Consider the following 21242-nt stretch of genomic DNA (forward strand, 5'->3'; position numbering starts at 1 on the left):
TGTAAAACCAAGATTTAAAAATTTAGTATTAACTTATCAGTAGAGGAGGTGATTAATGTATACTATTTCCAGAGCTACCCAAATTTTTGACTCCCTCTGTTGATAAGTTAATGACTTTTGCTTACATTTGCTAGAGAATGTAAATCTAAAATATTTAATAACAAGGGGAAGTACAACATAATTTGGAGGTGTATGTTATAAATTTTTTAAAAGTGGCCATAAAGATCAACCATAGAATTCAATGGTTTGTTACACGTACACAGATGCCTTTTAAAAACAGGCATCATGTATTTCTTAACATGTGAAAATAACTGTTGACCATGCTAATGTATATAGTTGTGCATCTTATGACATTAAGTAGTTTGCTGCTTTGATGGAAATTATGGTTCAGTGGGTTGGATACAAGAGAGATGACTGTTCACAGAATAACCTGTGAACTTTCACCCCTCTGTATGGAAACTTGTTTCAGGGCCAAATCCTTGTAGCTGTCTTCTTGCCCCGGTCAGTGCCAGCCCTACTATTCACAACACTGCTGCTACCGAGGCCTAGGTATGTAAACGTTTAAGGAGTTTTTTAAAAGTCTTTTAACATCAAGCTAGGTTTTATAAGAATTCAAATTCAGTTTGGTGTAATTACAGGGTATTTTGTGTGTTATCTTTGCTTCATAGGAATTTTCTTAGTAAAATATTTATACTTGATTTATGGTAGAATGGGAAAAAAAAGTTTTGGATGATAACAGTATGCTTCTTCAGTGTCCAAACCATTTCTGAATGATTTCTGGGCTTTATTCATTAACTAGGTACACCTGGGACAATTTAATATTATTGACTTTTAACATTGCCTTCTTTTTATTTTACAAGCTAAGAAGAGATACCAGTGAACCTTAATAGTGGACGAAAACAGGAGTGTTCTAATTTTTTTTTTGGAGGGGGGCGCAAGGGCCACTGTTTTAAAACTGCCATTTGACTTATTTGACTTTCAAAATACTGTTATGTTTATGTGAAAATAATTAGAACATACACACTACAGTATGTATATGAGTATAGAAGCATTTAATTGCTATAACAGATCTAGAAATAAAATTTCTTTCTTTAAAAAGTTACACTGAGTTTGTAGTCAAATTCTAACTGTAAAATGGGGATATTTTACCTTTCTTTCTTTGGATAGGATCAGTTCTTAAGAGCAGCCCCAGTAACTGGAGGAATGGGAGCCGTTTTGATGAGAAAAATGGGCTGGAAAGAAGGAGAAGGATTAGGAAAAAACAAAGAAGGAAATAAGGAACCTATCCTAGTTGATTTTAAGACAGATCGAAAAGGTAAGATTTTTTAGGATGTCTATTATATCTCCTTAAACATTTAGAGTTTCATTACTATCATAAATTCTTCTGATGTCCGTGATCCTGAACTGGAGTCACTTCTTACAGTATATACACAGCTCTGTTAGGAAAAAAAATGTTTAACCCATTTTCAGAAGCTTTATATAAATATAGATGGAGACACTAATTTGAACATAAAGGCAGCCTTTGTTATGTGCAATATGTAGTTAAGTTTTTAATTAGGTTTCATATTTAGAAAGGGTTTCCGTTTTGTTTTCTCTTGACTGGGATGTGTGTTTGTTTCTAGGATTTATTTTTATTTTCTAAGTTATTTTATCCCACATCTTCTCCTCATTTCCTATTAGAGAGTTCTGTGTAGTCTTCACTTTCTAAACCCCTTTTGCGTGTCCCTTTTTTCAAGCTCAGTGATTGAGTTGTTTTGGGTTGGGGCTGGAGAATAGACCAACTGCTGACAACAGTGTTAACCTCTTCACATTGCATTTCCTCCCTTGGAATAATGGCCATTGTAGAAATCACATGGGGCTGCCAGCTAAATGTGATGTCAGTAGCTTGTTTAAACCTGATTTCTAAAAACTGGAAAATTTAAAACTGGAGTTTATTTTCCTTATTTTTATAATTAGAAAGTTAAGTTGAAGTACACAGTTATTGTCCTAATGAATTTGGAAACCAACTAGCTCTGACCAGATTATGTATTTTAAAAAGTTTTGCATCAGAATTTCTACATTGTCATCTACAAAGAATACTATGTTGTCATTTTATTCCAAATTGGAATTTATTGTGATACTGGTACTCAAAAATAGACTTGAAATAACACAATCATCCCATAACATAGCATTAATGCAAACTTTAAATTAAAAAAAGACATTGTATTTATTGTCACATTGACATTATACTGCTTATGCAAGCTGAATAGATTCTGTGTCATAAAAGGTGGTTTATTAGAAGAAAACATCTGTTGGTGCATTGCATAATTCCAGGGAATAGTCCCTTTGGAATTGTGCAGCGTGGCCTGGGTTTGGGAAAGCATAGTGGCAGAATTGACGAAGAACTGGTTGAAAAATTGCCCCTAGGATAAATAGAAAGCATTTATTTTATTTTATTTTTTTTATTTTTATTTTATTTATTTATTTATTTATTTTTTGGGGGGTACACCAGGTTCAATCATCTGTTTCCATACACACATCCCCGTACTCCCTCCCTAGAAAGCATTTATTTTAGATAGTCTTGTAGCTAAACCCCTTTTGGAAAGTGAGGCTGAGGCTGTTGGTCTTTTGAGTACATCTCACATATGAAGTCAGAAAGGGCTTGTTTGCTGGAAAAAGAAATGGACCTATTTATCCATGAGAGAGCCTTTCTTACATTTTTACTTTGTTTTGGCCTAAAATCCTCAACTTTTGGGGAACATACTTAAACTGAGCATCATTACTTAAGGGATGAGAAACCTTTAGAAATCATTTGCAAATAGCCACTATTTTTTAAACTTAGAAGCAGATCTGGAGTTGTTGATAATTATGGCAGTTTATGTATGCATTCGCATGTTCAATTTTCTGAAAATTTTAATTGTATACAGTTTGCAATATCAAGAGAAATGAATTCAAAGTATAGATTTATGTATTGAAACAGCAAAATAGAAGTCAAGATTTTTATAGAAATGAAGGGTAGTGGGTGGGTGTTGAACATTTTAATTGAGGGCATGGATTGAGGTTCAGGTTCCTACAGAGGGAGTAGTTGTTTTGCCATATTGTAATTTTAAATGCTTTGAAATTTATTCAGTGATCACTGGCTTTTTTTAAATTAAATTAAAATTTCTTTTTAAGGTCTTGTTGCAGTAGGAGAAAGAGCACAAAAGAGGTCTGGAAACTTCTCTGCTGCAATGAAAGATCTGTCAGGTGAGAGTACAATTTTGAATTTCCTCTTGTCCTACCCTCCCCTTGAATCCATAATTTGTTGCCACAGATGTAGAGATAGTTATAACTGGTTACTTTTTTCTCTGCAGGCAAACATCCTGTGTCTGCCTTGATGGAAATCTGTAATAAGAGAAGGTGGCAACCACCCGAATTTCTCTTGGTCCATGATAGTGGCCCTGATCATCGCAAACATTTTCTCTTTAGGGTAAATATGAATTTCTGCATTAATTGTACACATTTTATTAACTCGATTTAATGTTAGAGGGTGAGGGATAAGCATTACATGATCACAGGATTAATGTATTGTTTGTGGGTTGGGAATGTGTATATGTGTGAGTAGAGTGGTGGAATTTTTGAAGATTTAAGTATGCTTTAATATGACCTGTTAATATCCTACTATTTTTTTAAATGTTGGAGGGAAAGATGTGGGCAAAATCTGGTGAACAGTTTGTTGACGTTATCTAGTGGAACGTGGGGAAGGAGTTAAGTAGTTTTTAATCAGGATTTCCACCCCCCTCTTCAATTTGGAGACCTGCTTTTAATTTGCAGTCCCTTTTCCCAAATGATTTGCTTCTTTTGGGGTTGAGATTAATTTGGCTTACATATTATGGGTTTTATATTTTTGTAAATTATCTTTCTAGCATTTAGTGAAAAAAATACAAAGCTAATAGATATTAAAGTTTGATGCTGTTCTTATTGTATGTTTTTCTTGAATAGGTATTGAGAAATGGAAGCCCTTACCAGCCCAATTGTATGTTTTTCTTGAATAGGTATTGATAAATGGAAGCGCTTACCAGCCCAGCTTTGCCAGCCCTAATAAGAAGCATGCTAAAGCCACAGCAGCTACTGTGGTTCTTCAAGCAATGGGCCTTGTACCAAAGGACCTCATGGCTAATGCCACTTGCTTCAGGAGTGCCTCACGTAGATAGATTGAGGTTTTATATTAATCATTTCAGATAATTTTACTCTGCATCAAAATGTATTTCCTCTTTAATGTTGTAAATATTTGGCAATTTAAGACATTGTGTAAAAAGCAATCTGTACAAACATCTCCAGGCTTTGATTTTTGTACCATGGAAATTGTATTTAACCATACAGGGTTTTGGTATGTTTATATTGTTTACCTTAGTGATGTATTTGTTTAAGTGGCTAACATCCAAACGATTGTTTGAAGGCATCCGTAATCTTCAGTGTGGAATGTTAAATAACGCTTTTATACTGTATTTTGTACTATGATGTAACTCCCCTTCCTTATGGCTAGGCTGCTGTAACACTTGCCTGTAATCAGTGAAGGGCTGTGCACCTTGTACTAGTTCACAATGGGTTCTGCTGGACAGATACTGGGCCAGTGTTATGGAGGTAATCAAGCAAGATCTGTTCCACAGGGCTAATGCCACCATCTCCCCTTTAAAATTTTGTAGAGGTTATAAAAAAAGAAAGTGGTATGTTGTGTGATGATCAGCACTAAGTCCTGCGTTTCCGTCAAAGCCACTTGGGCCATGAATGAGAAGGGAGTCAAAAATGAAGTCTGACTAGAATTTTACTGCAGAGGCCAAGTACATTTAGTATGGCATTGAGTTGTGATATAGTTTTACTTTGATGTGCATTTTGAATTTCAGCTACACCTAGATAGACGTAAAATGATAATTAAAATGCTGTAACCAACTTATCTAATAAAATCGGCACCCAGCCACTATTTTGTTGACTATGAGAAAGTTTAAGTTTATGTTAATTTTTAGGGTCTGATAGAATATTTCATGTGTATTACAGTGGTATTCATATGCTATGTCTCTAAACTTTATTTTCAAAAGCTTAAGGCCCAAATATAAACTTCTCTGGAATAAATGTGTGTTTTATTTTCTGGAGTACAAAGTGAACACATACTTCTTCACTACTGTTACTTCTTTACCCAATGCACTTCTAAGCACTTTTATTTAAGAAAATTTAAATTTTATATATATACACGCACACACACAAATACCTACAGGAACATATTAAAAACTACTTTGCCACGACAGCTTTACAACTCAACACTGTTCTATATGGAATACAAAATACCCTTCTCTGAATTAACATGCGTTAAAACAAGAAATGTATTTTAGAATAGAGGAAATGTAAACATAGGAAAACAACTAAGGTGGAAGCACCAACAATCAGCTCAGAAGACACTAACGATCCTAAGCACACTGTTAAAGATAGTTTTGTCCTGATGCTGTTAGTCACAATGCCTTGATACTAAGCCCCAATTTCCATTTGCAAGGAAACGGTTACCCAATTTATAATTAGGTTAATGGATCTAGAATTTTGAAGGTTTTAAAAAATTCATATCTGAATATCTAATCAAAAGAGTAAAAACAAAATGTTGATTTTAAACCCTTAATCCTACTTATTTAGTGCATGTAGTAAAAGTTGTAAAAGGTTAATGTTTGTAAACACTTGAGTATTTTTAAAGATATATTTCTTTTAACTTCCAAAGTGAACTTTAAAGCCAAAAGGTAAAAGGATCTTGAATTTCCTTGCTAGGAGGCTTTTTTCCTCAAAGATTCCTTTTAGGCTTACTTTGGTGTTCAGGATCTCCAATTATAAATGTAGTCACTCATTTCCACGTGCCGTAAAGATGACTTCCCCAGTGTTGGTCTTTGACTAAGGCGGTCCAGAGTTTTAGGGTGTAATCCACAGTTGGCAAGCTCCTCATGAACAGCCTCCTGTGGAAATTTGTATGCAGTTCACTAAAATGCTTATCACAGTCCCTGAACACTGATCAGTTTCTAAAATTACCATGGGATCTTTGACAAACAGATAGCCTTGTTGGTGTTTATGAGGTAAGGGCAAATTCATTATTATCTACAGAAGCTCACTCTAAGAATTTGTTGCATAGTGACAGCATCCAAAAATACTAATTTCGGTTATTTTCGTGAGTATGGCAAACTGATAAAAATAGTTTTAAAGGTCTTATAACATCTACATAAAAAGCTACATGTCCAAAATTAAGGGTAGATATGTTGTAAAACACAACTTTTAAAAAATTGAAGTAAAGTGTGGATATGTAGCTGGAAACTGCGAGACCACCTGAAACTTATCAAGTAGCTCTCCCTCCCTGAATCTGAGAAAAACTTCTATAGAAAAAAGGGCAAATGTGGTTAAATAAACACCCATAATTATTTACTTATCCCCCCACCCCACCATAATTTTTAAAGCAATCAAGCACTAATAAGTTCTGGATCTGAGAGGACAATGAAAATAACTTGCCTTTTGTTTGCGAAGTTCTTTAGTCAACGTTGAATACAACAGCCTGAATTCATAAAATTTACCTTACAAAAAAACTATATATAGTAATTATCCCTCCCTCTTAGTAACTGTAATCGGTAATATTTAGCAATACAGTTTAATAACCTGAAACACCATTTTGGCTCATCATAAATGACTGATTTCCTCCATCCATCTAGTCTGAGAGAACTGCAACTTAATCTGTTCACCAGCTGTCTACTTACCTTATCCAGTACTTTATCCTGGGATGGGCAGATATTAAATACAGCAGTTGGCTCATGTGTATACAGTCCTGCAGAAAATGACCCACTCTGTGAAGATCTGAGTAACATAGTCATGGAATGTAGAGAATGAGGCATGATAGGACCTGTAATCTCCAAACTAAATTGATCTCTGTATCCAGAAAGAGCTTGTGTCTTCACATTTACACTTCGTGCCTTCAAAAAAATTTAAAGAAAATTACGGTCACCATCTCTCAAGCTTTTGTCCCTAGCTAAAAATGTGGTCAATAACTTCTCATTTGGGTATTCCTCTCTTTAACAGTTAAGAAACAAAAGCAGTTCATAAGACATCAAAAGAATGTTACATGAGTAAAAAATGTTCAGTAATTCTCAATTTACAGCATCCTCTCCTCCACATCATGAGACTATCAATTTAAGTATTAGCTCTAGAGAATATAAGCTTTTAAAATGGTGTCCTTTCTGAGTTATTAGTGCACTTTCAATGCATAATATTAGGAAAATAAAAATTTGATTCTGCTATTACATTCAGCATACGTAATATACATGAAGATTACATGTGTAATTCTTCAACAATATGGATATATAGTTATTCTCTTAATTGATGATCCAGTTTTTGAGACCTATAATTTGACATAATATTCTTGGCTCTGTTCTTTCACTGGTTAAGAAACACAAAATGAGATTAAGCAATTTTTCCTTATGGCAGTATTTCAAATACAGCTTCTCATATGATTCCTTTGTATAACTACATCAAGGAATTTTTTTACTGGGAGGAAAGAAAAAAATATGCACCATGCAAAAACATTAGGAGTTATTAAAAAATCAAGAATTTATCCTATCAAAAAAGTAAGAGCATGTCTTTAAAACCTAGGTTATACAGATTAGTGTAGAATTTCTTTTTTCTTTTTATTACCTTAAGCATTTGCATTGTGGCACCTCGGAAAGCTATAGGGGATAAGAGGGTTGGTGGAAGTCCTGCCTGTGGACCTGAGGTAGCAATTAAACTCTTACAGTTGATCAAAAAATTCAGCAGTGTAAAGGTATTCATTCCCTTGACCAACACAACAGACTCGGGTCTGTGATCCATTTGTACTTCATGTATCTCCTTACGCCTGAACATGACAATCAAGGAAACTGCAAATACAAATTCCATACCAACAGGGACAGCAGTTACCTTAATCTCCCATCACCTGGAACCCTCTTCCCCACTCCAAACTGGAAATGCTTCTGCTATCCTCTTCACTGCAATTATAAGGCATCTGAATGATCAGAATGATTTCTTTCTGACCATCTGAATTTGCTAGAAATCGATATCTAACAAAAACTAATTTCTTCTCTAGTCAAAAATATGTTCCATCCCCCCACAAACTTAACCGAAATGGAATATTTTCACTTATAAGAAGTTTAATAATTGTTCATGGTTTACTGTTACTTAGAGTTTTTTTTAATGTCGTGATGAAGAATCAGTTTTAATATATTAAAGATAATCTAAGATTACTATTACATTGTTCAAGGGAATTTCCTGGTGGTCCAGTGGTTAGGACTCTGCGCTTCCACTGCAGGGGCAACAGGTGAGGGCACTAAGATCCTGCATGCTACGCGGTGAGGCCAAAAAAAAAATCACATTGCTCACTAACTTAATTCTAGCTATTTATTTAGAAAATAAATTCTAGTCAACAGCAACTGAAAGGATACAGCTTGATAGAAAGTACGTCTGGCTTTTTAATTTTATCTTGCACACCCATCTCTTCCAGCCAGGAAAAACTTTCTTCCTCGTCCTCGTCGCTGACTGCTTGCTCCCTAGGAAACTGCTATAGTTAGTTAGGGTTCCCATTTCATAAAACTGTTTCCTCTACACTGAATCCATAAGTCACCAGATGATGTAAAAGGTTATTTTAATCACATACTCCCCATGTCCCACGCTTGTTCCAGATGCTCTCCTCTTCTCATGGCCATTTTCTTTTATTAAAGGCAGAGAAAATTCAATACCTATACAGAAAAGAAAAATGTAACTATGTTTTCTTTAATATAACCTGAAAGAATTTAACAGGTCTGCCCAGCTTGTAGAGAGTATATTTGAAAATGAGTTTTTACATCTGCTCTATTAAAGCAGTACTTTTCAAGCTTTCTTGACGGCAGCTCACAACACACATATCTCCTCGAAACAAACGGCTCAGGACAATACATAGTCTCACCACATGGGACACTATCCTCTTTCATCAAGGATATACTACTCTATTTCATTTTTAAAAGAGTGCTGAATGAGCCCACTGAATAGATCCGCTAATGAGTTGACCCACTTTAAAAATCATGTTCTTAAAAGGGGGTAGGTAATCTGTACTATAAAAGAATTTCTATAGGAGTATATTCGGGTTTGGACTTTCCAGCTTGATATATGTTTAGAGACAGAGAAGGGAACATAACTTAACGCTATGTACAATGGACTGCTTAACTAAATGCTGAAAAAAGAATCAAAAAATGAAGAAATAAAATAATTCTTAAAATAGATAAAACCAGTAAAAGACAATTTGCTTGCTAAAAGTTCTAATTTTAGCTTTTAAGGAAAGTGTTTACAGTGTGGTATTCTCACTTAAAACCTATAGTTTTACCTTCATTTTTCATAGCTTCTCTTATACCTCTAGTTGTAGGAGATATGAGAGCCGTGATTACATCATCTCCTGCTAAGCCTGCTGCACGGAACAGGATAGTAAACTGATAGGTACAAACGTAGAAATAGGGGCAAAGTTTTGTCTTCAGCAGATTATATAGAGAAGTAAAGCTCACACACCTATGAAGAAAAACATTTTTCTTTAGGCATTATTAAAACTTTAACTCAACATCTAAAGTTTAATCTTGTATAATTTAATTTGATACTCACCCGATTTAAAACGCAAATATTACAGAAAATGGTTTGAATTTTTTGCCATGACAAAGAACTCAAGCTTTTTAAAGGACTGAATTGGTCATGGGACTCACTGATGACTTCTAACTACTTTAACAAATAGTGTTTACCATTTAAACACTAGCTATTTTTTCTTTAAACAAAACTTAGTTGATAACTCGTTGCTGACTTTAAATAAGCAGCTTCTACTGATGAGAAGGGAAGCAGCCATTGACAAGAAATATAATAACATTAGAGAATTACATCTCTGTATTTACCAAACACTTCTATACATTCCACAACTACATAAAGAATGAATAAGAGCTAGGAATTCCCTGGTGGTCTAGTGGTTAGGACTCCATGCTTACACTGCAGAGGGCATGGGTTAGATCCCTGGTCGAGGAACTAAGATCCCACAAGCCATATGATGTGGCTGACCAAAAAAAAAAAGAGTGAATAAGAGCTAAAAAAGTAAACAATTAAAAAAAAAAATTTTTTTTTTTTTCTGGCCGCACCATGCAACATGCAGGATCATAGTTCCCTGACCAGGACTGAACCCAGGCCACAGCAGTGAAAGTGCAGAGTTCTAACCACTGGACTGCCAGGGAATTCCCCAAAAGTAAACAATTGAAATGTTAGTTATTAACAGTTTAAATAAAATAACTCAGAAGGACACACAAATCCATCTACTACTGCACATCTCCACATCTTAAATAAAATAGGGAGAGAATACTGCTAAAATGGGTTACACAAATTTTTACTAATCTTACCAGTCACTCATTAAAATGTGTTGCAGGGTTTCATCATTTGACCAAGGGCTTGTCTTTCCAGTCATTTTTCTGTCAGCTCCAATACGAGGGAACAATGGGAGCCAAGACAAGGCAGGGTGGAGCCAGTAGATAAGGCTCTGCTGGAAGGCACAACGGAGCTCAGTGGAGAGTTTGGGGTCCTAAAATCCAAAGATGATATTGGACAGTTTTTGCCCCATTAGAAACACAGAATTTAATTAAAAAGATACTGAATATACTAAATACTTATTCTCAGAATCTTTACTGCTTCCTATAAGAAAGTGTCAGTAACTGTTACAAGGGCTAAAATGTAGTTTATTATTGTTTGGGAAAACCTTCCTTGCCAGCAATTACAGTCTATTAAACCACATATGAGAAGGGACACTCAGACACAGATGGGAACATTCGCCTGTCTCTACCATCTTTGAGAACAATGACTATCAGTTATCACCAGGGCTGGGGTGTGTGTGTAGGTAACACTATACTCAACACCCTCCCCTCACAACACTGTTTCAAAAGTAGCCAGTAAAAACTGATAATCCCAATCACAAATCATCCCGGTCTATTTATTTAAAAAGATGTACCAAGGCCTCTTTCAGATAATCTCTTTTAACCTAGTTTGAGTTGATAAGCTGCTTGAAAGTAATGCAATTACATTTCTCTAAAACCTTTCTACAACTCATTAACTCTACTAAATTTACAACAGACCATCACCCAGGTGGTAAGAATTAGTGCATTTAAAAAATACAGTATATATTATGTGAGAAAACCAGTAAAATAACCAATCTATCTTTGCAATCCTACTCCTCATTTGATTTTCATTTCCTTATATTTTACTTCTCAAAAGGCTTTAGAAAAGCAAGGTTTAGTTCAAACAATTTCTGCCTGCAACAATGACTAATTCTCAGAACAGGTCTATACATTTAATGGGCAGTTACTGAGTCTGATTTTAAAAACTGTATGAAAGCAGCATTTGGGAAATAAAATTCCCAAGTCTCTGTGCCTTTAAATGTCAAAAAAAACACAAAACACCTTAATAGAAGGAAATATCTCCAATATTTTGCAGAGAAGTACGTTTTACACTTAATTTGTTACTTTAAAGCATAGCTATTTTCTTACAGAATTACCTGTATACTTTGAGGCAAAGTAACTTCTGTTGCCCTACAATGCTGGATGACACCTTGAGCCTCTTCCTGAGCTTTCAAATGATCTGCCCAGGTAAAGGGTTGAGAAGAGGTGAAAAGGAGTCGAGTTTTAATACTCCAGTCCACAGGTAACTCAGTACTTTCTGAGGATGGAATATCTGATTCGGAGAAAGATACACGAGGAGTCTTTCAGAAAACAAAGAACACAAGAATTAATAGAGAACCAAGAAAAATAACCCTTCAATCTACAGAATTCATCAACTAACATACTCATGAGCACTGAAATTTCAAAATGTTACGAACTGTACAACAAATAACATTGAAAATATACTACAACACTGTGAAAAAAATCTGGAAAGAGCTACACTAAACCACTAACAGTGATGTTATCTCTGGAAAGTGGAAGTTTGTTGTTGTGGGTGGTGGTGGTGAAAGAGCAGTTTTCACTTTTTAGTTTATTATAGTTTTACGTAGTTACAAGAGACATACTATTTTCATGATCATAATTTTAAAAAATCTACTACTGATACTGCTATCAAAGCAGAAATCTTCCAAGTATTTTTTAAAAAGCACCTTTTAAGCCTCTAAAATTCTGCAACCAGGGCTACGCTGCTCTTGCAGGTAACTTAGGTTGGGTTCTTACAGGCCATAGTTAAGAAGCATTGGCCGACCTCAAAAGTTCCTCCCAAACTGTTGTGCTGTCAAGTCAGTGTTCTCCACATTACAATGATTCTTTTAGATGACATTATTAAAAATAACAGGGAAGGGAGAGTGGGTCTTGCGGAACTCATCTAGCTTGCTCCCATTAGGACAAACTATACATTTGTTAAACTATCACGAAAGAAGTAGATGAGGAAGGGAATCAAGAAGAGTGTTTTGTGTGTGTGGTGGTGGAACCGAGGTTCAGTGATATACCACAACCTGTGGAACTAATGTGGGGATCTGGTTTGAAGATTCAGTGAAGGATTAAGTTCCAAAAGCAGCTGAGCCTGGAGGTGCTGACTCTGAGCGATGAACTGGAGTTGTCACTACCTACAGAAGAGTGAGAAAACTGCTGGGGGCAGAAAGGAAACCCACATCTACACCTACTTTAGCATTGGTGCCATTATTAACATTACTACAACATACAAACTCCTTTACCAAGACTGATATCAGCCTGCCATCTTTTCAACCCTGGGGAAACTATTTTCCAAGTAAAATGCTTCTGAGAAGTAGGAATTTATATTATAAGAATATATACACACTCTAATGACGTTTAAAAAGTATTACCTGGGGTAATTCAGTAATGGCTGTTCTTTCAGGAAACTTCTCTTCCCACTGAAAATCATTTTCTTGATTAGAATCTAAAAACTGAGGTTAAAAAACGGTCCTTTTAAGTAATAAATGATGCTGGAGTTCACTTTAAACATGTAGAGCTTCACCTGGCATACAAGTTTTTCATTAAGCGCAGGAATTCACATGAGCCCAAATCAGTATAACAGTGTTCCACTTCAGTTTTGTATCCAAACTTTACTATCAAGATGGACGGGGGAAAAGGCAGGTGGTTTGCGCAACTAATAACTCAATAATCAATCATCTCAATTCAAAAGATCCAAAAGGTTTGGGTAAGACAAATACTAGCAAATTCTGACCCCACGAATCCTCAACATTCCTCCAACCCTAGAATAATTTTGAGACCGTGAGAAGGGAGGAACTGAATCAGGCAGGAAAGAGGGACTTGTGATCTTCTCGTCAAACGGTGGCTGCTCCGAGCTCTCTTCCCACTGGTCTCACCGAACCCCTCACCGGACGGCTGCAGCCCGAACTCCCCGGGCCGGGCACCCGGCGGGACCGCGGGGAGGCGGCGTCCAGCGCTCAGGACCGGCCCGCCCCGCACGTCCCGCTGCAGCTCGCGGGGCGCACTGCACGCCTCCCCGACCGCGCAGAGCAGCCTCTCGCAGGGCTCAGGGCTCCCTGAGGCCGCGGGCGGCTGAAACTTCGCGCCCATTTCCCTCCTGGAACGCAAGAACCCGCCATCCCTGCTTCACAGCCGAATCGACCCACCAACTACAAGGGCCCCTCGGCTCCCAGGCACGAAGACACTCACCGGGCCCGGCGCCTCCTGCTGGCTGCGGGGCGGCCCATCGGGAGGCTCGGCGGCGGCCCGCGGCCGGTTGTCCAGGCGGGCGAAGGGGTTCCTCCGGGCCGCGGCCGGGCCGCCGCCGCCGCCTCTGCCCGCCGCCGGGAAAGGGCGGAGGGGCAGCCCGGCCGCCAGAGCGGCGCGGCGGGTCGCCGGCTCCGACCGCTCCTCGGGCGAGGAGGCGGCCCCCAAGCTCCGGCCTCTTTTCCGTCGAAGCCGCAAAGTCTCAGGCGGCCTTTTGAAACTGGGCGAGTAGCCGGGCACCGACAGGGCCATGACGCGCGGCGGAGGCCGAGGGGCCGGCCCGCAGGCCCGCTGGCGCTTCCCGCGCGCCCCGGCCCCGCCCCCAACGTGGCCCCGCCCCGCGGCGTCTCGCGGCGCGCGTCCGCTAGGGCGCCCGCGAGGCCCCGCCCCCGGCCGTGCTCCTGTGAGGCGGAGGGCGCGCCACCGCCACCAGCTTCCCCGGACGCCGCCTCGGCGCCTCGGCCGTAGTCCGGTCGCCGGGTGCCAGGTGGCTCGGAAGCATGCGATCCAGGGCACCGGCATGGCCGAGCGCTATTGAAATCCGCAGCAGGGTGTGATGAGCCCGGGGCACGGCGCCAGGATGAAAAGGAAGTGTCACACTTGAGCTGCCGCTTCGATAAGCTTCCAGAGCGCAACGGCGACGTGCAGAGCTGGAGCGCGGGGCCTGGGCCTCCTCCCCCGACCCCCAAGACGGAGACCCCCGATAGGCAATCTGCACGCCGGCTTCGCAGGCGCAGCCTCCCGCCCCGCTTCCCAAGCATCGCCACTGCAGCCTTCCACGCACACGCTGCAGCGGCCACGGGCCAGTTACCGTGATGCTCCTGTTGGATCCTGAGGGAACCCTGGAGTGAATGAATATTTGAAAAAAAATTTAGCTTTCTATGGGCTAGATCCTTTGAGACTTGAAAGTATATTCAAAGTATTAAATTGCGACAGCAAAGGATGTTAGAGGAAGGTGTTTGGAATGGAGCTGATACAAAAGTTATGTTATTTTGACATAGCAAAAGACTCCAGCAGCTTTATCTATAGAGTAGCGTGGCTTCTGCTGAAAGCAGTTTTCTTCATGTAAAGAATTTTATAAGAGGCAGATATATAGGAATAATTTAAAAGACTTTGGGAATATTCCCTTTAGATGTTAAACTTCAGAACTGTCTTGACCCATCTGTACAATTTTTTCAAATACTTTTCCAATACTTCAAATAACTCTGAACATCTTGTCTCAACAGGAAAACATGCTTACAAACATAAAAACTTGCTTTTATCTTCCGTGACTTTTCTGAACAATTTCCAAGGAAACTCTGGCTTCAATACTGGAATAGGTTCATCGAACTGAGGTCTGAGAAAAAACAAAATTAAAATTGAACAACTTGCTTCTTTCTTCCTTGATTTTTCTGAACAACTTCCATGGTAACTTTTGCCTCGTACAGTGGAATGGGTTCATCCAACCGAGGTCTGAGGAAGAATGAAATGATTAGAAATGCCTAGTTAAAGATGAGTACATAGCATGGTAACTGACGATTGCTTTAGTTCAACTCTATTACTTTACATCAAATTTGTCCATTAATTCCACTATTAAAAGTGGTTAAATTTTGAAAGGGGAAAAATATCTATTTTATCCTTTTCCTCTCCTTTTGATAAACAGATTCAGCTGAAAAAAATTCTACTTTTTCCTCTTGTTAACCTGTGGATTATTTCAAGTTGCTTTGGGAGGGGTGATGAGGCTAAGCAAAGGGTGAGGTATATAGCACAGAATGGAGTAAGGAAAAGGCAAGAACCACTTCTATCTTAGGGAATGCATACTGGCATGTATACACTTTGAGAAATACTAAAGAGTAGCTATTTATCTAAACAAAATAACAAAATATGGAGGCAACAGGTGCTGCACTGAGAAAGCTGAAACAGAAATGGGAATGCCCATTTTATCTCTCGGAGAATAGGAAAATAAGCAAGAACAATGATTTGGTCATTTTGCATACCTAAAAACACCAGTTGATAACTTCTCCATCACATCTTTTAAGATACGTAACTGGAAAGACTGTTAAGGTGGCAACAAAAAGGAGAGAGGAGTAAATAAAACCATTTGATAAGCATTATAAGCAGAAGATACGAGGCAGGTCACCCACTTATTTTTTCCTTTTTTTAACAGAAATTCTGTAAACTGTCAAGTTTACCTCTAAAACAGGAAAATGGGGGAACTGATTTGAGAGGTGGTGACATAATAGAGCCTAACTTCTAAGGACAAGTGATGAAAGAGCCTAACGCCTGTCCTAAGTAATGACAAGTATTATCCCAAATGGATGTTAACAGAATGGGGTCAGGGTTTCATTTTAGCACCATGTATGGTATTTTTAGTTAAAAACAATTTTAGCACTTACATGTCTTACTTTGGGTGCACATTTATTTATTAAACTGGCTGATTATATAGGTATGCAGGAAAGTTAATAATCTGTGTGTGTGTTTAATATATGCCACTAAGAGAATTAAAAGAAAGTGTAAAATTTAAAACTCTAGTCATTTACTTGAAATTATAATTTTAGAACTGAGAGTCTACATAACTGCTAGTACAGGAGAATTATTTATCGCCTATAATCACACAACTGGAAGGAGATTGCTATGTTAAACCACAAGCAGCAACTGACTTGTGTGACGCAACTGACGGGGGTTTGCACAAGTGAGGGCTAAAGTCTGATTCAGGACTTGAGAATTCAGGACTTTAGAAAATCTAAATTAGAAAATGTGAATATAAGCTACTTTAAAGGTATTTTTAAAAAGACCTAAAGAATACTGATTCACTTTTCGCATACTACAAATTCTCTTTCTACTTCTGTTAATGAAATTGCCAACAGTATGTGTAAGGGTGTATATATATGTATATAAAACATACATTTCTTATTTTTGAAAATTTAACATTTCATACGAACATGTCATGTTTCAACATGGTCCATGGATTTGTCAAATAGGTTAAAATCTTCTCATTGGCCCGGCGGCGGGGGGGGGGGGGGGGGGGTGAGGCGGGTAGCAGTTTAGAGAATTAAGTTAAGTAATGCTGGCAAAGCAGACAGCCTACTTTCTGGCATGTAAGATTCAAAACATACTAACTTATGTTACCTTTAATACATGGTCTCTATCATTAACATCCCATGGTATTCTTGATAATAATTACAATGTTATTGAACATGTCATAATTTAAAATTGAGATTTCAATAATTCTTTTAGAAAGTTAAAAGTTTATTTCCCACATTTAATAGGAAAATATTTAATTAGAACTATTTTAAACACATATTCACTACATTAAGGGAATGTTCTGTTTTATTGCTTTGTTTTGTTTTAATATTTATTTATTTGGCTGTGCCGGGTCTTATTTGCAGCATGCAGGATCTTTAGTTCTGGCATGCGAACTCTTAGTTGTGGCATGTGAGATCTAGTTCCCTAACCAGGGATTGAACTGGGGCCCCCTGCATTGGGAGTGTGGAGTCTTAGTCACTGGACCACCAGGGAAGTCCCAAGAGGATGTTCTGGTTTTGAAATGTACTCTTTAAAACTCAAACATGCAGTATGCTAATTAAATACTACTATCTGAAAGCTCTGAATTAAGTCTGCCATTGCTTTTATAGGAGGCTGATCTTTGTACATATCATGCATATATAACACACGTGATATTCAGTGAGACAGTTATGAAAGTCTCTTTCTTCTCATACAGTTCTACTCTATTAAGTAACGAGAGCTTATTTTTATCCAATATATTAAAACTGTTACCAAGTACAGCTGCCTTTGAAACAGGAATCTTAGAAATAAAACGTTTATTCTTAAGTTGACCCTGTTCTAAAGAGGTTTGGACCTTTCTTTTGGAACTGCTTTCATATTCTCAAGAACACTTTTATTACTTTTCCACAATGGAATGATCGATTTCATTCACTAGATTTGCCACTGAATCACTTCCACTTAAAAAAATCAAACCCATCTTTATTTGATGAAGATTTCCTAGCATTGATATTCTTAAAAACACCCCACAAACTCTTTAATTCAGATAAATATTCTGAAGTGTTTTACACAATGGCACCACCAAAGGAGTAAAGATGCAGCCTCTCAAGGTGACCTGTAATTTCGTTAATGCCAGGTTAAAAAGTGAAGCAAATCCTTCCATGCACCCTCTAGTTTATTGCTCCTTCAGAAAGGAGCAAGACTTGCCTGGGTGTGATTCCTGTCCGGCCACTTGCTAGCTGCATCCTCAGGCATGTATTAACCTTTCTATTCTTCAGTTTCTTTACTTGTGATATAGGGATAATAATAGTACTTAAATTTCACAGGACTGTGTGTTTTGTTTGTTTTTTGCTGTGCCCTGTGCCATGTGGGATTCTTAGTTCCTCAACCAGGGATTGAACCCACGTCCCCTGCATTGGAAGCGTGGAGTCTTAACCACTGGTCGGCCAGGGAAGTCCCTCACAGGGCTGTTTTAATATTTAAGTAAATAGCTATGAAACACTTGGAACATTGGTATGTTCAGTGAAAGTTAGCTGCTATAAATATTAATTATCATTATTAAAGAACTTAATCGGTAAATTTCAAGCTAGAAACTCAAGTCAGCAGAAAAAAAGGATATAAAGATACTTTCCCTGTTGTACATTTGACAAATTCCAAACTTCATCATTAAGGAAAGCCACCGTCGCTCCCTTGAGGAAAAGGCAATGGCTATCTGGAGGATCCAACTTGGACAGAATGCACAGAGAAAGTTTAACAGCAGAAGACTGATTGGTATCTTTGACCAGAAAAACTTTTACACAAATAATACCCAAATCACAAATAATCAGCATACAAACTTTAATAATAGTATGTATACTATAATGTTTTCTAATTCATTGTCCAAAATGATGAGACAGCAAGGTCAAATGCAAGGCCAATCTAGAGGTGATGAAGTGGTAGTAGGGGGTGGTGTGTGGGGGGGTGTGTGGGTGTGTGTGTGTGGGGGTGGTTTCTGGCTGCTACTCACAAGTCATCTTCATGAGGATGTTAGAAAATTGATGAAGACTGGTACATGAGAATTAAGGTATCTGCATATCAATCATGATAAAAATACTTGGATTGAATTTTGTTGAGAAATATAACTTTGGAAGACAATGTATATATATATATATATATACACACACATACATAGTAAGTTCTCATTTGAATAATTAGGAAATTGTCATAATTTTATATAGAAATATTTTGTTAAGTATATGTCAACAGGAATGTTTGTTACTAAGGAAAAAAATCTTATTTGAAATACTATTAAAAAATTCAGAAGTCACTACTTCCAAACCACTAAATAAAAGTTAAATGAAACTCTCTGCTAGGCACTATACTGCAACATTTGTCCAATAGCTAAAGTTAAAAAAAAAAAAAAAAGCTATATTTCTTTAAAAATAGGATATAATTCAGAATTTATACAAATTTAGCTTTAGCCACACCTTGCTAAAAGACTTAGGCGTTACTCTTTGTTAATTACATCCTTTTGGTGTAATAGTAATGCTTTATTGTTTCTGATAATACCTGCAGGTTTTCTTCTGTTGTTATCCAATGGCCTCCAACACCAAGAAGGGTGATGATATCATGTTTATGTGGTAGTAGTTGTAATTTTACAGCTGGTTCATCATCTTTACTATATAACCTCACTTACAAAGGAATTGTTTCAAAAGAGAGAGAGCGAGGGAGAGAGAGAGAGAATATATTTTATAGTAATCATAAAAAGTTCACTTTACTTTTTAATGTAGGAACAAGGGAGAATTTTTCTTAGAAAAAGGTAACACACAATGTATTCAGACACCTTAAAATATACTTTTTGCATTAAAACTAGTCATAAAATTTAGTTTTAATTATAAGTGAAATAAAGATAAAAAGTCTATTTTAATCTGAAAATCAGGCAAGATAACATAACACATAACTAAGTCTGATAGTTTTAGTCATAACATTGATAGCTTAATACTTTGGGAAAAGTTGACTTCTGAGTAAGGCACTCATGGAGTCAAGACAGTCATACTTTGACATAATTATTGAAATGTCCATTTGAAAAGTTAATGAAGTATACATTCACTTTCACTGAAAGATTTTTTTTCTGAGTTAATTTCAAATCTTGAAAATACTGGCTAAAAAGGAACACATATGGTCATAGCTGTATTCATTATGATTCTTAGGATAGAAAATACATTCCAACAAAGTATAAATAGAATCTCTTTGCAGGCTTGTGAAACCTATTCTTTAGATGTGATGGCACTATCTAACTGTGTACAGATTAGGTGTTAAATAGATATTGGTTAAACTACAAAAGTTCAAGGAAGGTGAAAATGCAACAAAATTCTGTGCGTTTTCCAAATAGGGACTGCAGAAGTCCACCATCCAATAGGGGGCAGCCACACATAGTAGAACTGACTGAATAAGCAACTGGCTGAGACTGAACTAATCCAGGAACCACTGACTAGGCCATGTTTGTAAATTTCTTGCAGAGATACTTAAATTCCAATGCCTATACTTTAAAAGGTAAGCATGTTCTCCCTTCCATACAGTGTTTACAATGGGAATAAAATGAAGATACTCCAATTTAAATAGAAAAGGTAAAAAATTAAAAAAACCTAAACACCAATTTAATAAATATATAAATAATTATTTCCTGGTTATATATTTTTTCCCAGAAATTCACCCATCACAATAAAAATTACAGAGCCTACTGATTTAGTAAAGTACCCACCTCCAGCATCTAGGACAATATCTACTCCAAGGCCACCTGTTTCTTCTAAACAGCTTTCAGCAACATGGGCTTTCCCACTGGATACATCGATCACTCGGGCTGTAAAAGACAGGAAGTCCGGCAAATGTACTGTTCTCTATGTGATCAACACAACTCCGAGAAGAAGAGAAAGAAAAGCAAATAAATATCTCTTCTCTGAAATGAATTAAATGGTTGAAGCAGTTACTGAATCCAAATTGTACTTTTTCTCATCTAACCCAGTATTGGTAAGGATCAATTTAAATGAAGGAACTGGTATATTCAATAAAATAAAAATATGAGCATTTTGTAGATAATGTCTTCCAAGGTTGGTCTGTTGACACAGAGGATTGTTCTTTACAGCTAAAGGATATTTTGCCAGAACTGAGACTCTCTAAACCACAGAAGTACATATATATTAAGATGTGGACTGAAAGAGTCAGCAATTTCTTAAGTATGTTCAGATTTAATAGAGTTTCGAGCTAAAAAGTACACAGATATATTTATGCGATCGGTACTTCTCTGTTAGAGGCTGTTTTATCCTTTCTCAGTCACAGAAATCCCAACCCACACATGCATCCCCCAATTTGCCCTCCAAAACAAAACAAAACAAAACAAAACAAAAAATCTTTAAGGTGCAAAAAACCCACAAAAAACAAAAAACAATTGTTTTAAGCAGAGTTAGTGAAAATTAAACTAATTTTAACTGGTTGCTTTAAGTATTATATTAATAGAACAAGCCAATGAGAGAACTACAAATTCTCAGAATTTGAACTGGCAAAGACACATATTTC

The 21242-nt window shown here is 37.3% G+C and overlaps 2 protein-coding genes across 13 annotated transcripts in view; one reads left to right on the top strand and one right to left on the bottom strand.

Annotated features, from left to right (window-relative positions):
- The window catches only part of SON (SON DNA and RNA binding protein), a 31136-nt gene extending 26178 nt beyond the window's left edge, over nucleotides 1–4958 (top strand). Inside the window, 6 exon segments of the mRNA XM_057696625.1 lie at nucleotides 1168–1315; nucleotides 3154–3225; nucleotides 3333–3448; nucleotides 4014–4142; nucleotides 4144–4200; nucleotides 4203–4958. Of these exon segments, the coding sequence (XP_057552608.1) occupies nucleotides 1168–1315; nucleotides 3154–3225; nucleotides 3333–3448; nucleotides 4014–4142; nucleotides 4144–4200; nucleotides 4203–4388 (708 nt within the window). The 3' untranslated portion in view covers nucleotides 4389–4958.
- The window catches only part of LOC130829952 (quinone oxidoreductase-like protein 1), a 43918-nt gene continuing 24781 nt past the window's right edge, over nucleotides 2106–21242 (bottom strand). For 4 of the 12 annotated variants that reach the window (XM_057696635.1, XM_057696626.1, XM_057696628.1 and 1 more), the window contains 17 exons: nucleotides 20431–20529; nucleotides 19239–19360; nucleotides 18310–18415; nucleotides 15686–15731; nucleotides 15135–15161; nucleotides 14950–15045; nucleotides 14521–14551; nucleotides 13653–14240; nucleotides 12836–12916; nucleotides 11549–11752; nucleotides 10404–10582; nucleotides 9362–9540; nucleotides 8660–8741; nucleotides 8448–8552; nucleotides 7666–7864; nucleotides 6735–6947; nucleotides 5145–5948 (listed from right to left, as the gene is read on the bottom strand). In XM_057696635.1, the coding sequence (XP_057552618.1) occupies nucleotides 5811–5948; nucleotides 6735–6947; nucleotides 7666–7864; nucleotides 8448–8552; nucleotides 8660–8741; nucleotides 9362–9540; nucleotides 10404–10582; nucleotides 11549–11752; nucleotides 12836–12916; nucleotides 13653–14240; nucleotides 14521–14551; nucleotides 14950–15045; nucleotides 15135–15161; nucleotides 15686–15731; nucleotides 18310–18415; nucleotides 19239–19360; nucleotides 20431–20529 (2495 nt within the window). In that variant the 3' untranslated portion in view covers nucleotides 5145–5810. Of the gene's footprint in view, nucleotides 2403–5144; nucleotides 5949–6734; nucleotides 6948–7665; nucleotides 7865–8447; nucleotides 8553–8659; nucleotides 8742–9361; nucleotides 9541–10403; nucleotides 10583–11548; nucleotides 11753–12835; nucleotides 12917–13652; nucleotides 14241–14520; nucleotides 14552–14607; nucleotides 15162–15685; nucleotides 15745–18309; nucleotides 18416–19238; nucleotides 19361–20430; nucleotides 20530–21242 lie in introns of those variants that run through there. The other 8 variants (XM_057696629.1, XM_057696631.1, XM_057696632.1 and 5 more) reach the window with 8 other exon arrangements.

The sequence above is a fragment of the Hippopotamus amphibius genome, chromosome 10 (assembly GCF_030028045.1).
Source record: "Hippopotamus amphibius kiboko isolate mHipAmp2 chromosome 10, mHipAmp2.hap2, whole genome shotgun sequence".
In the NCBI taxonomy this organism is placed as follows: Eukaryota; Metazoa; Chordata; class Mammalia; order Artiodactyla; family Hippopotamidae; genus Hippopotamus; species Hippopotamus amphibius.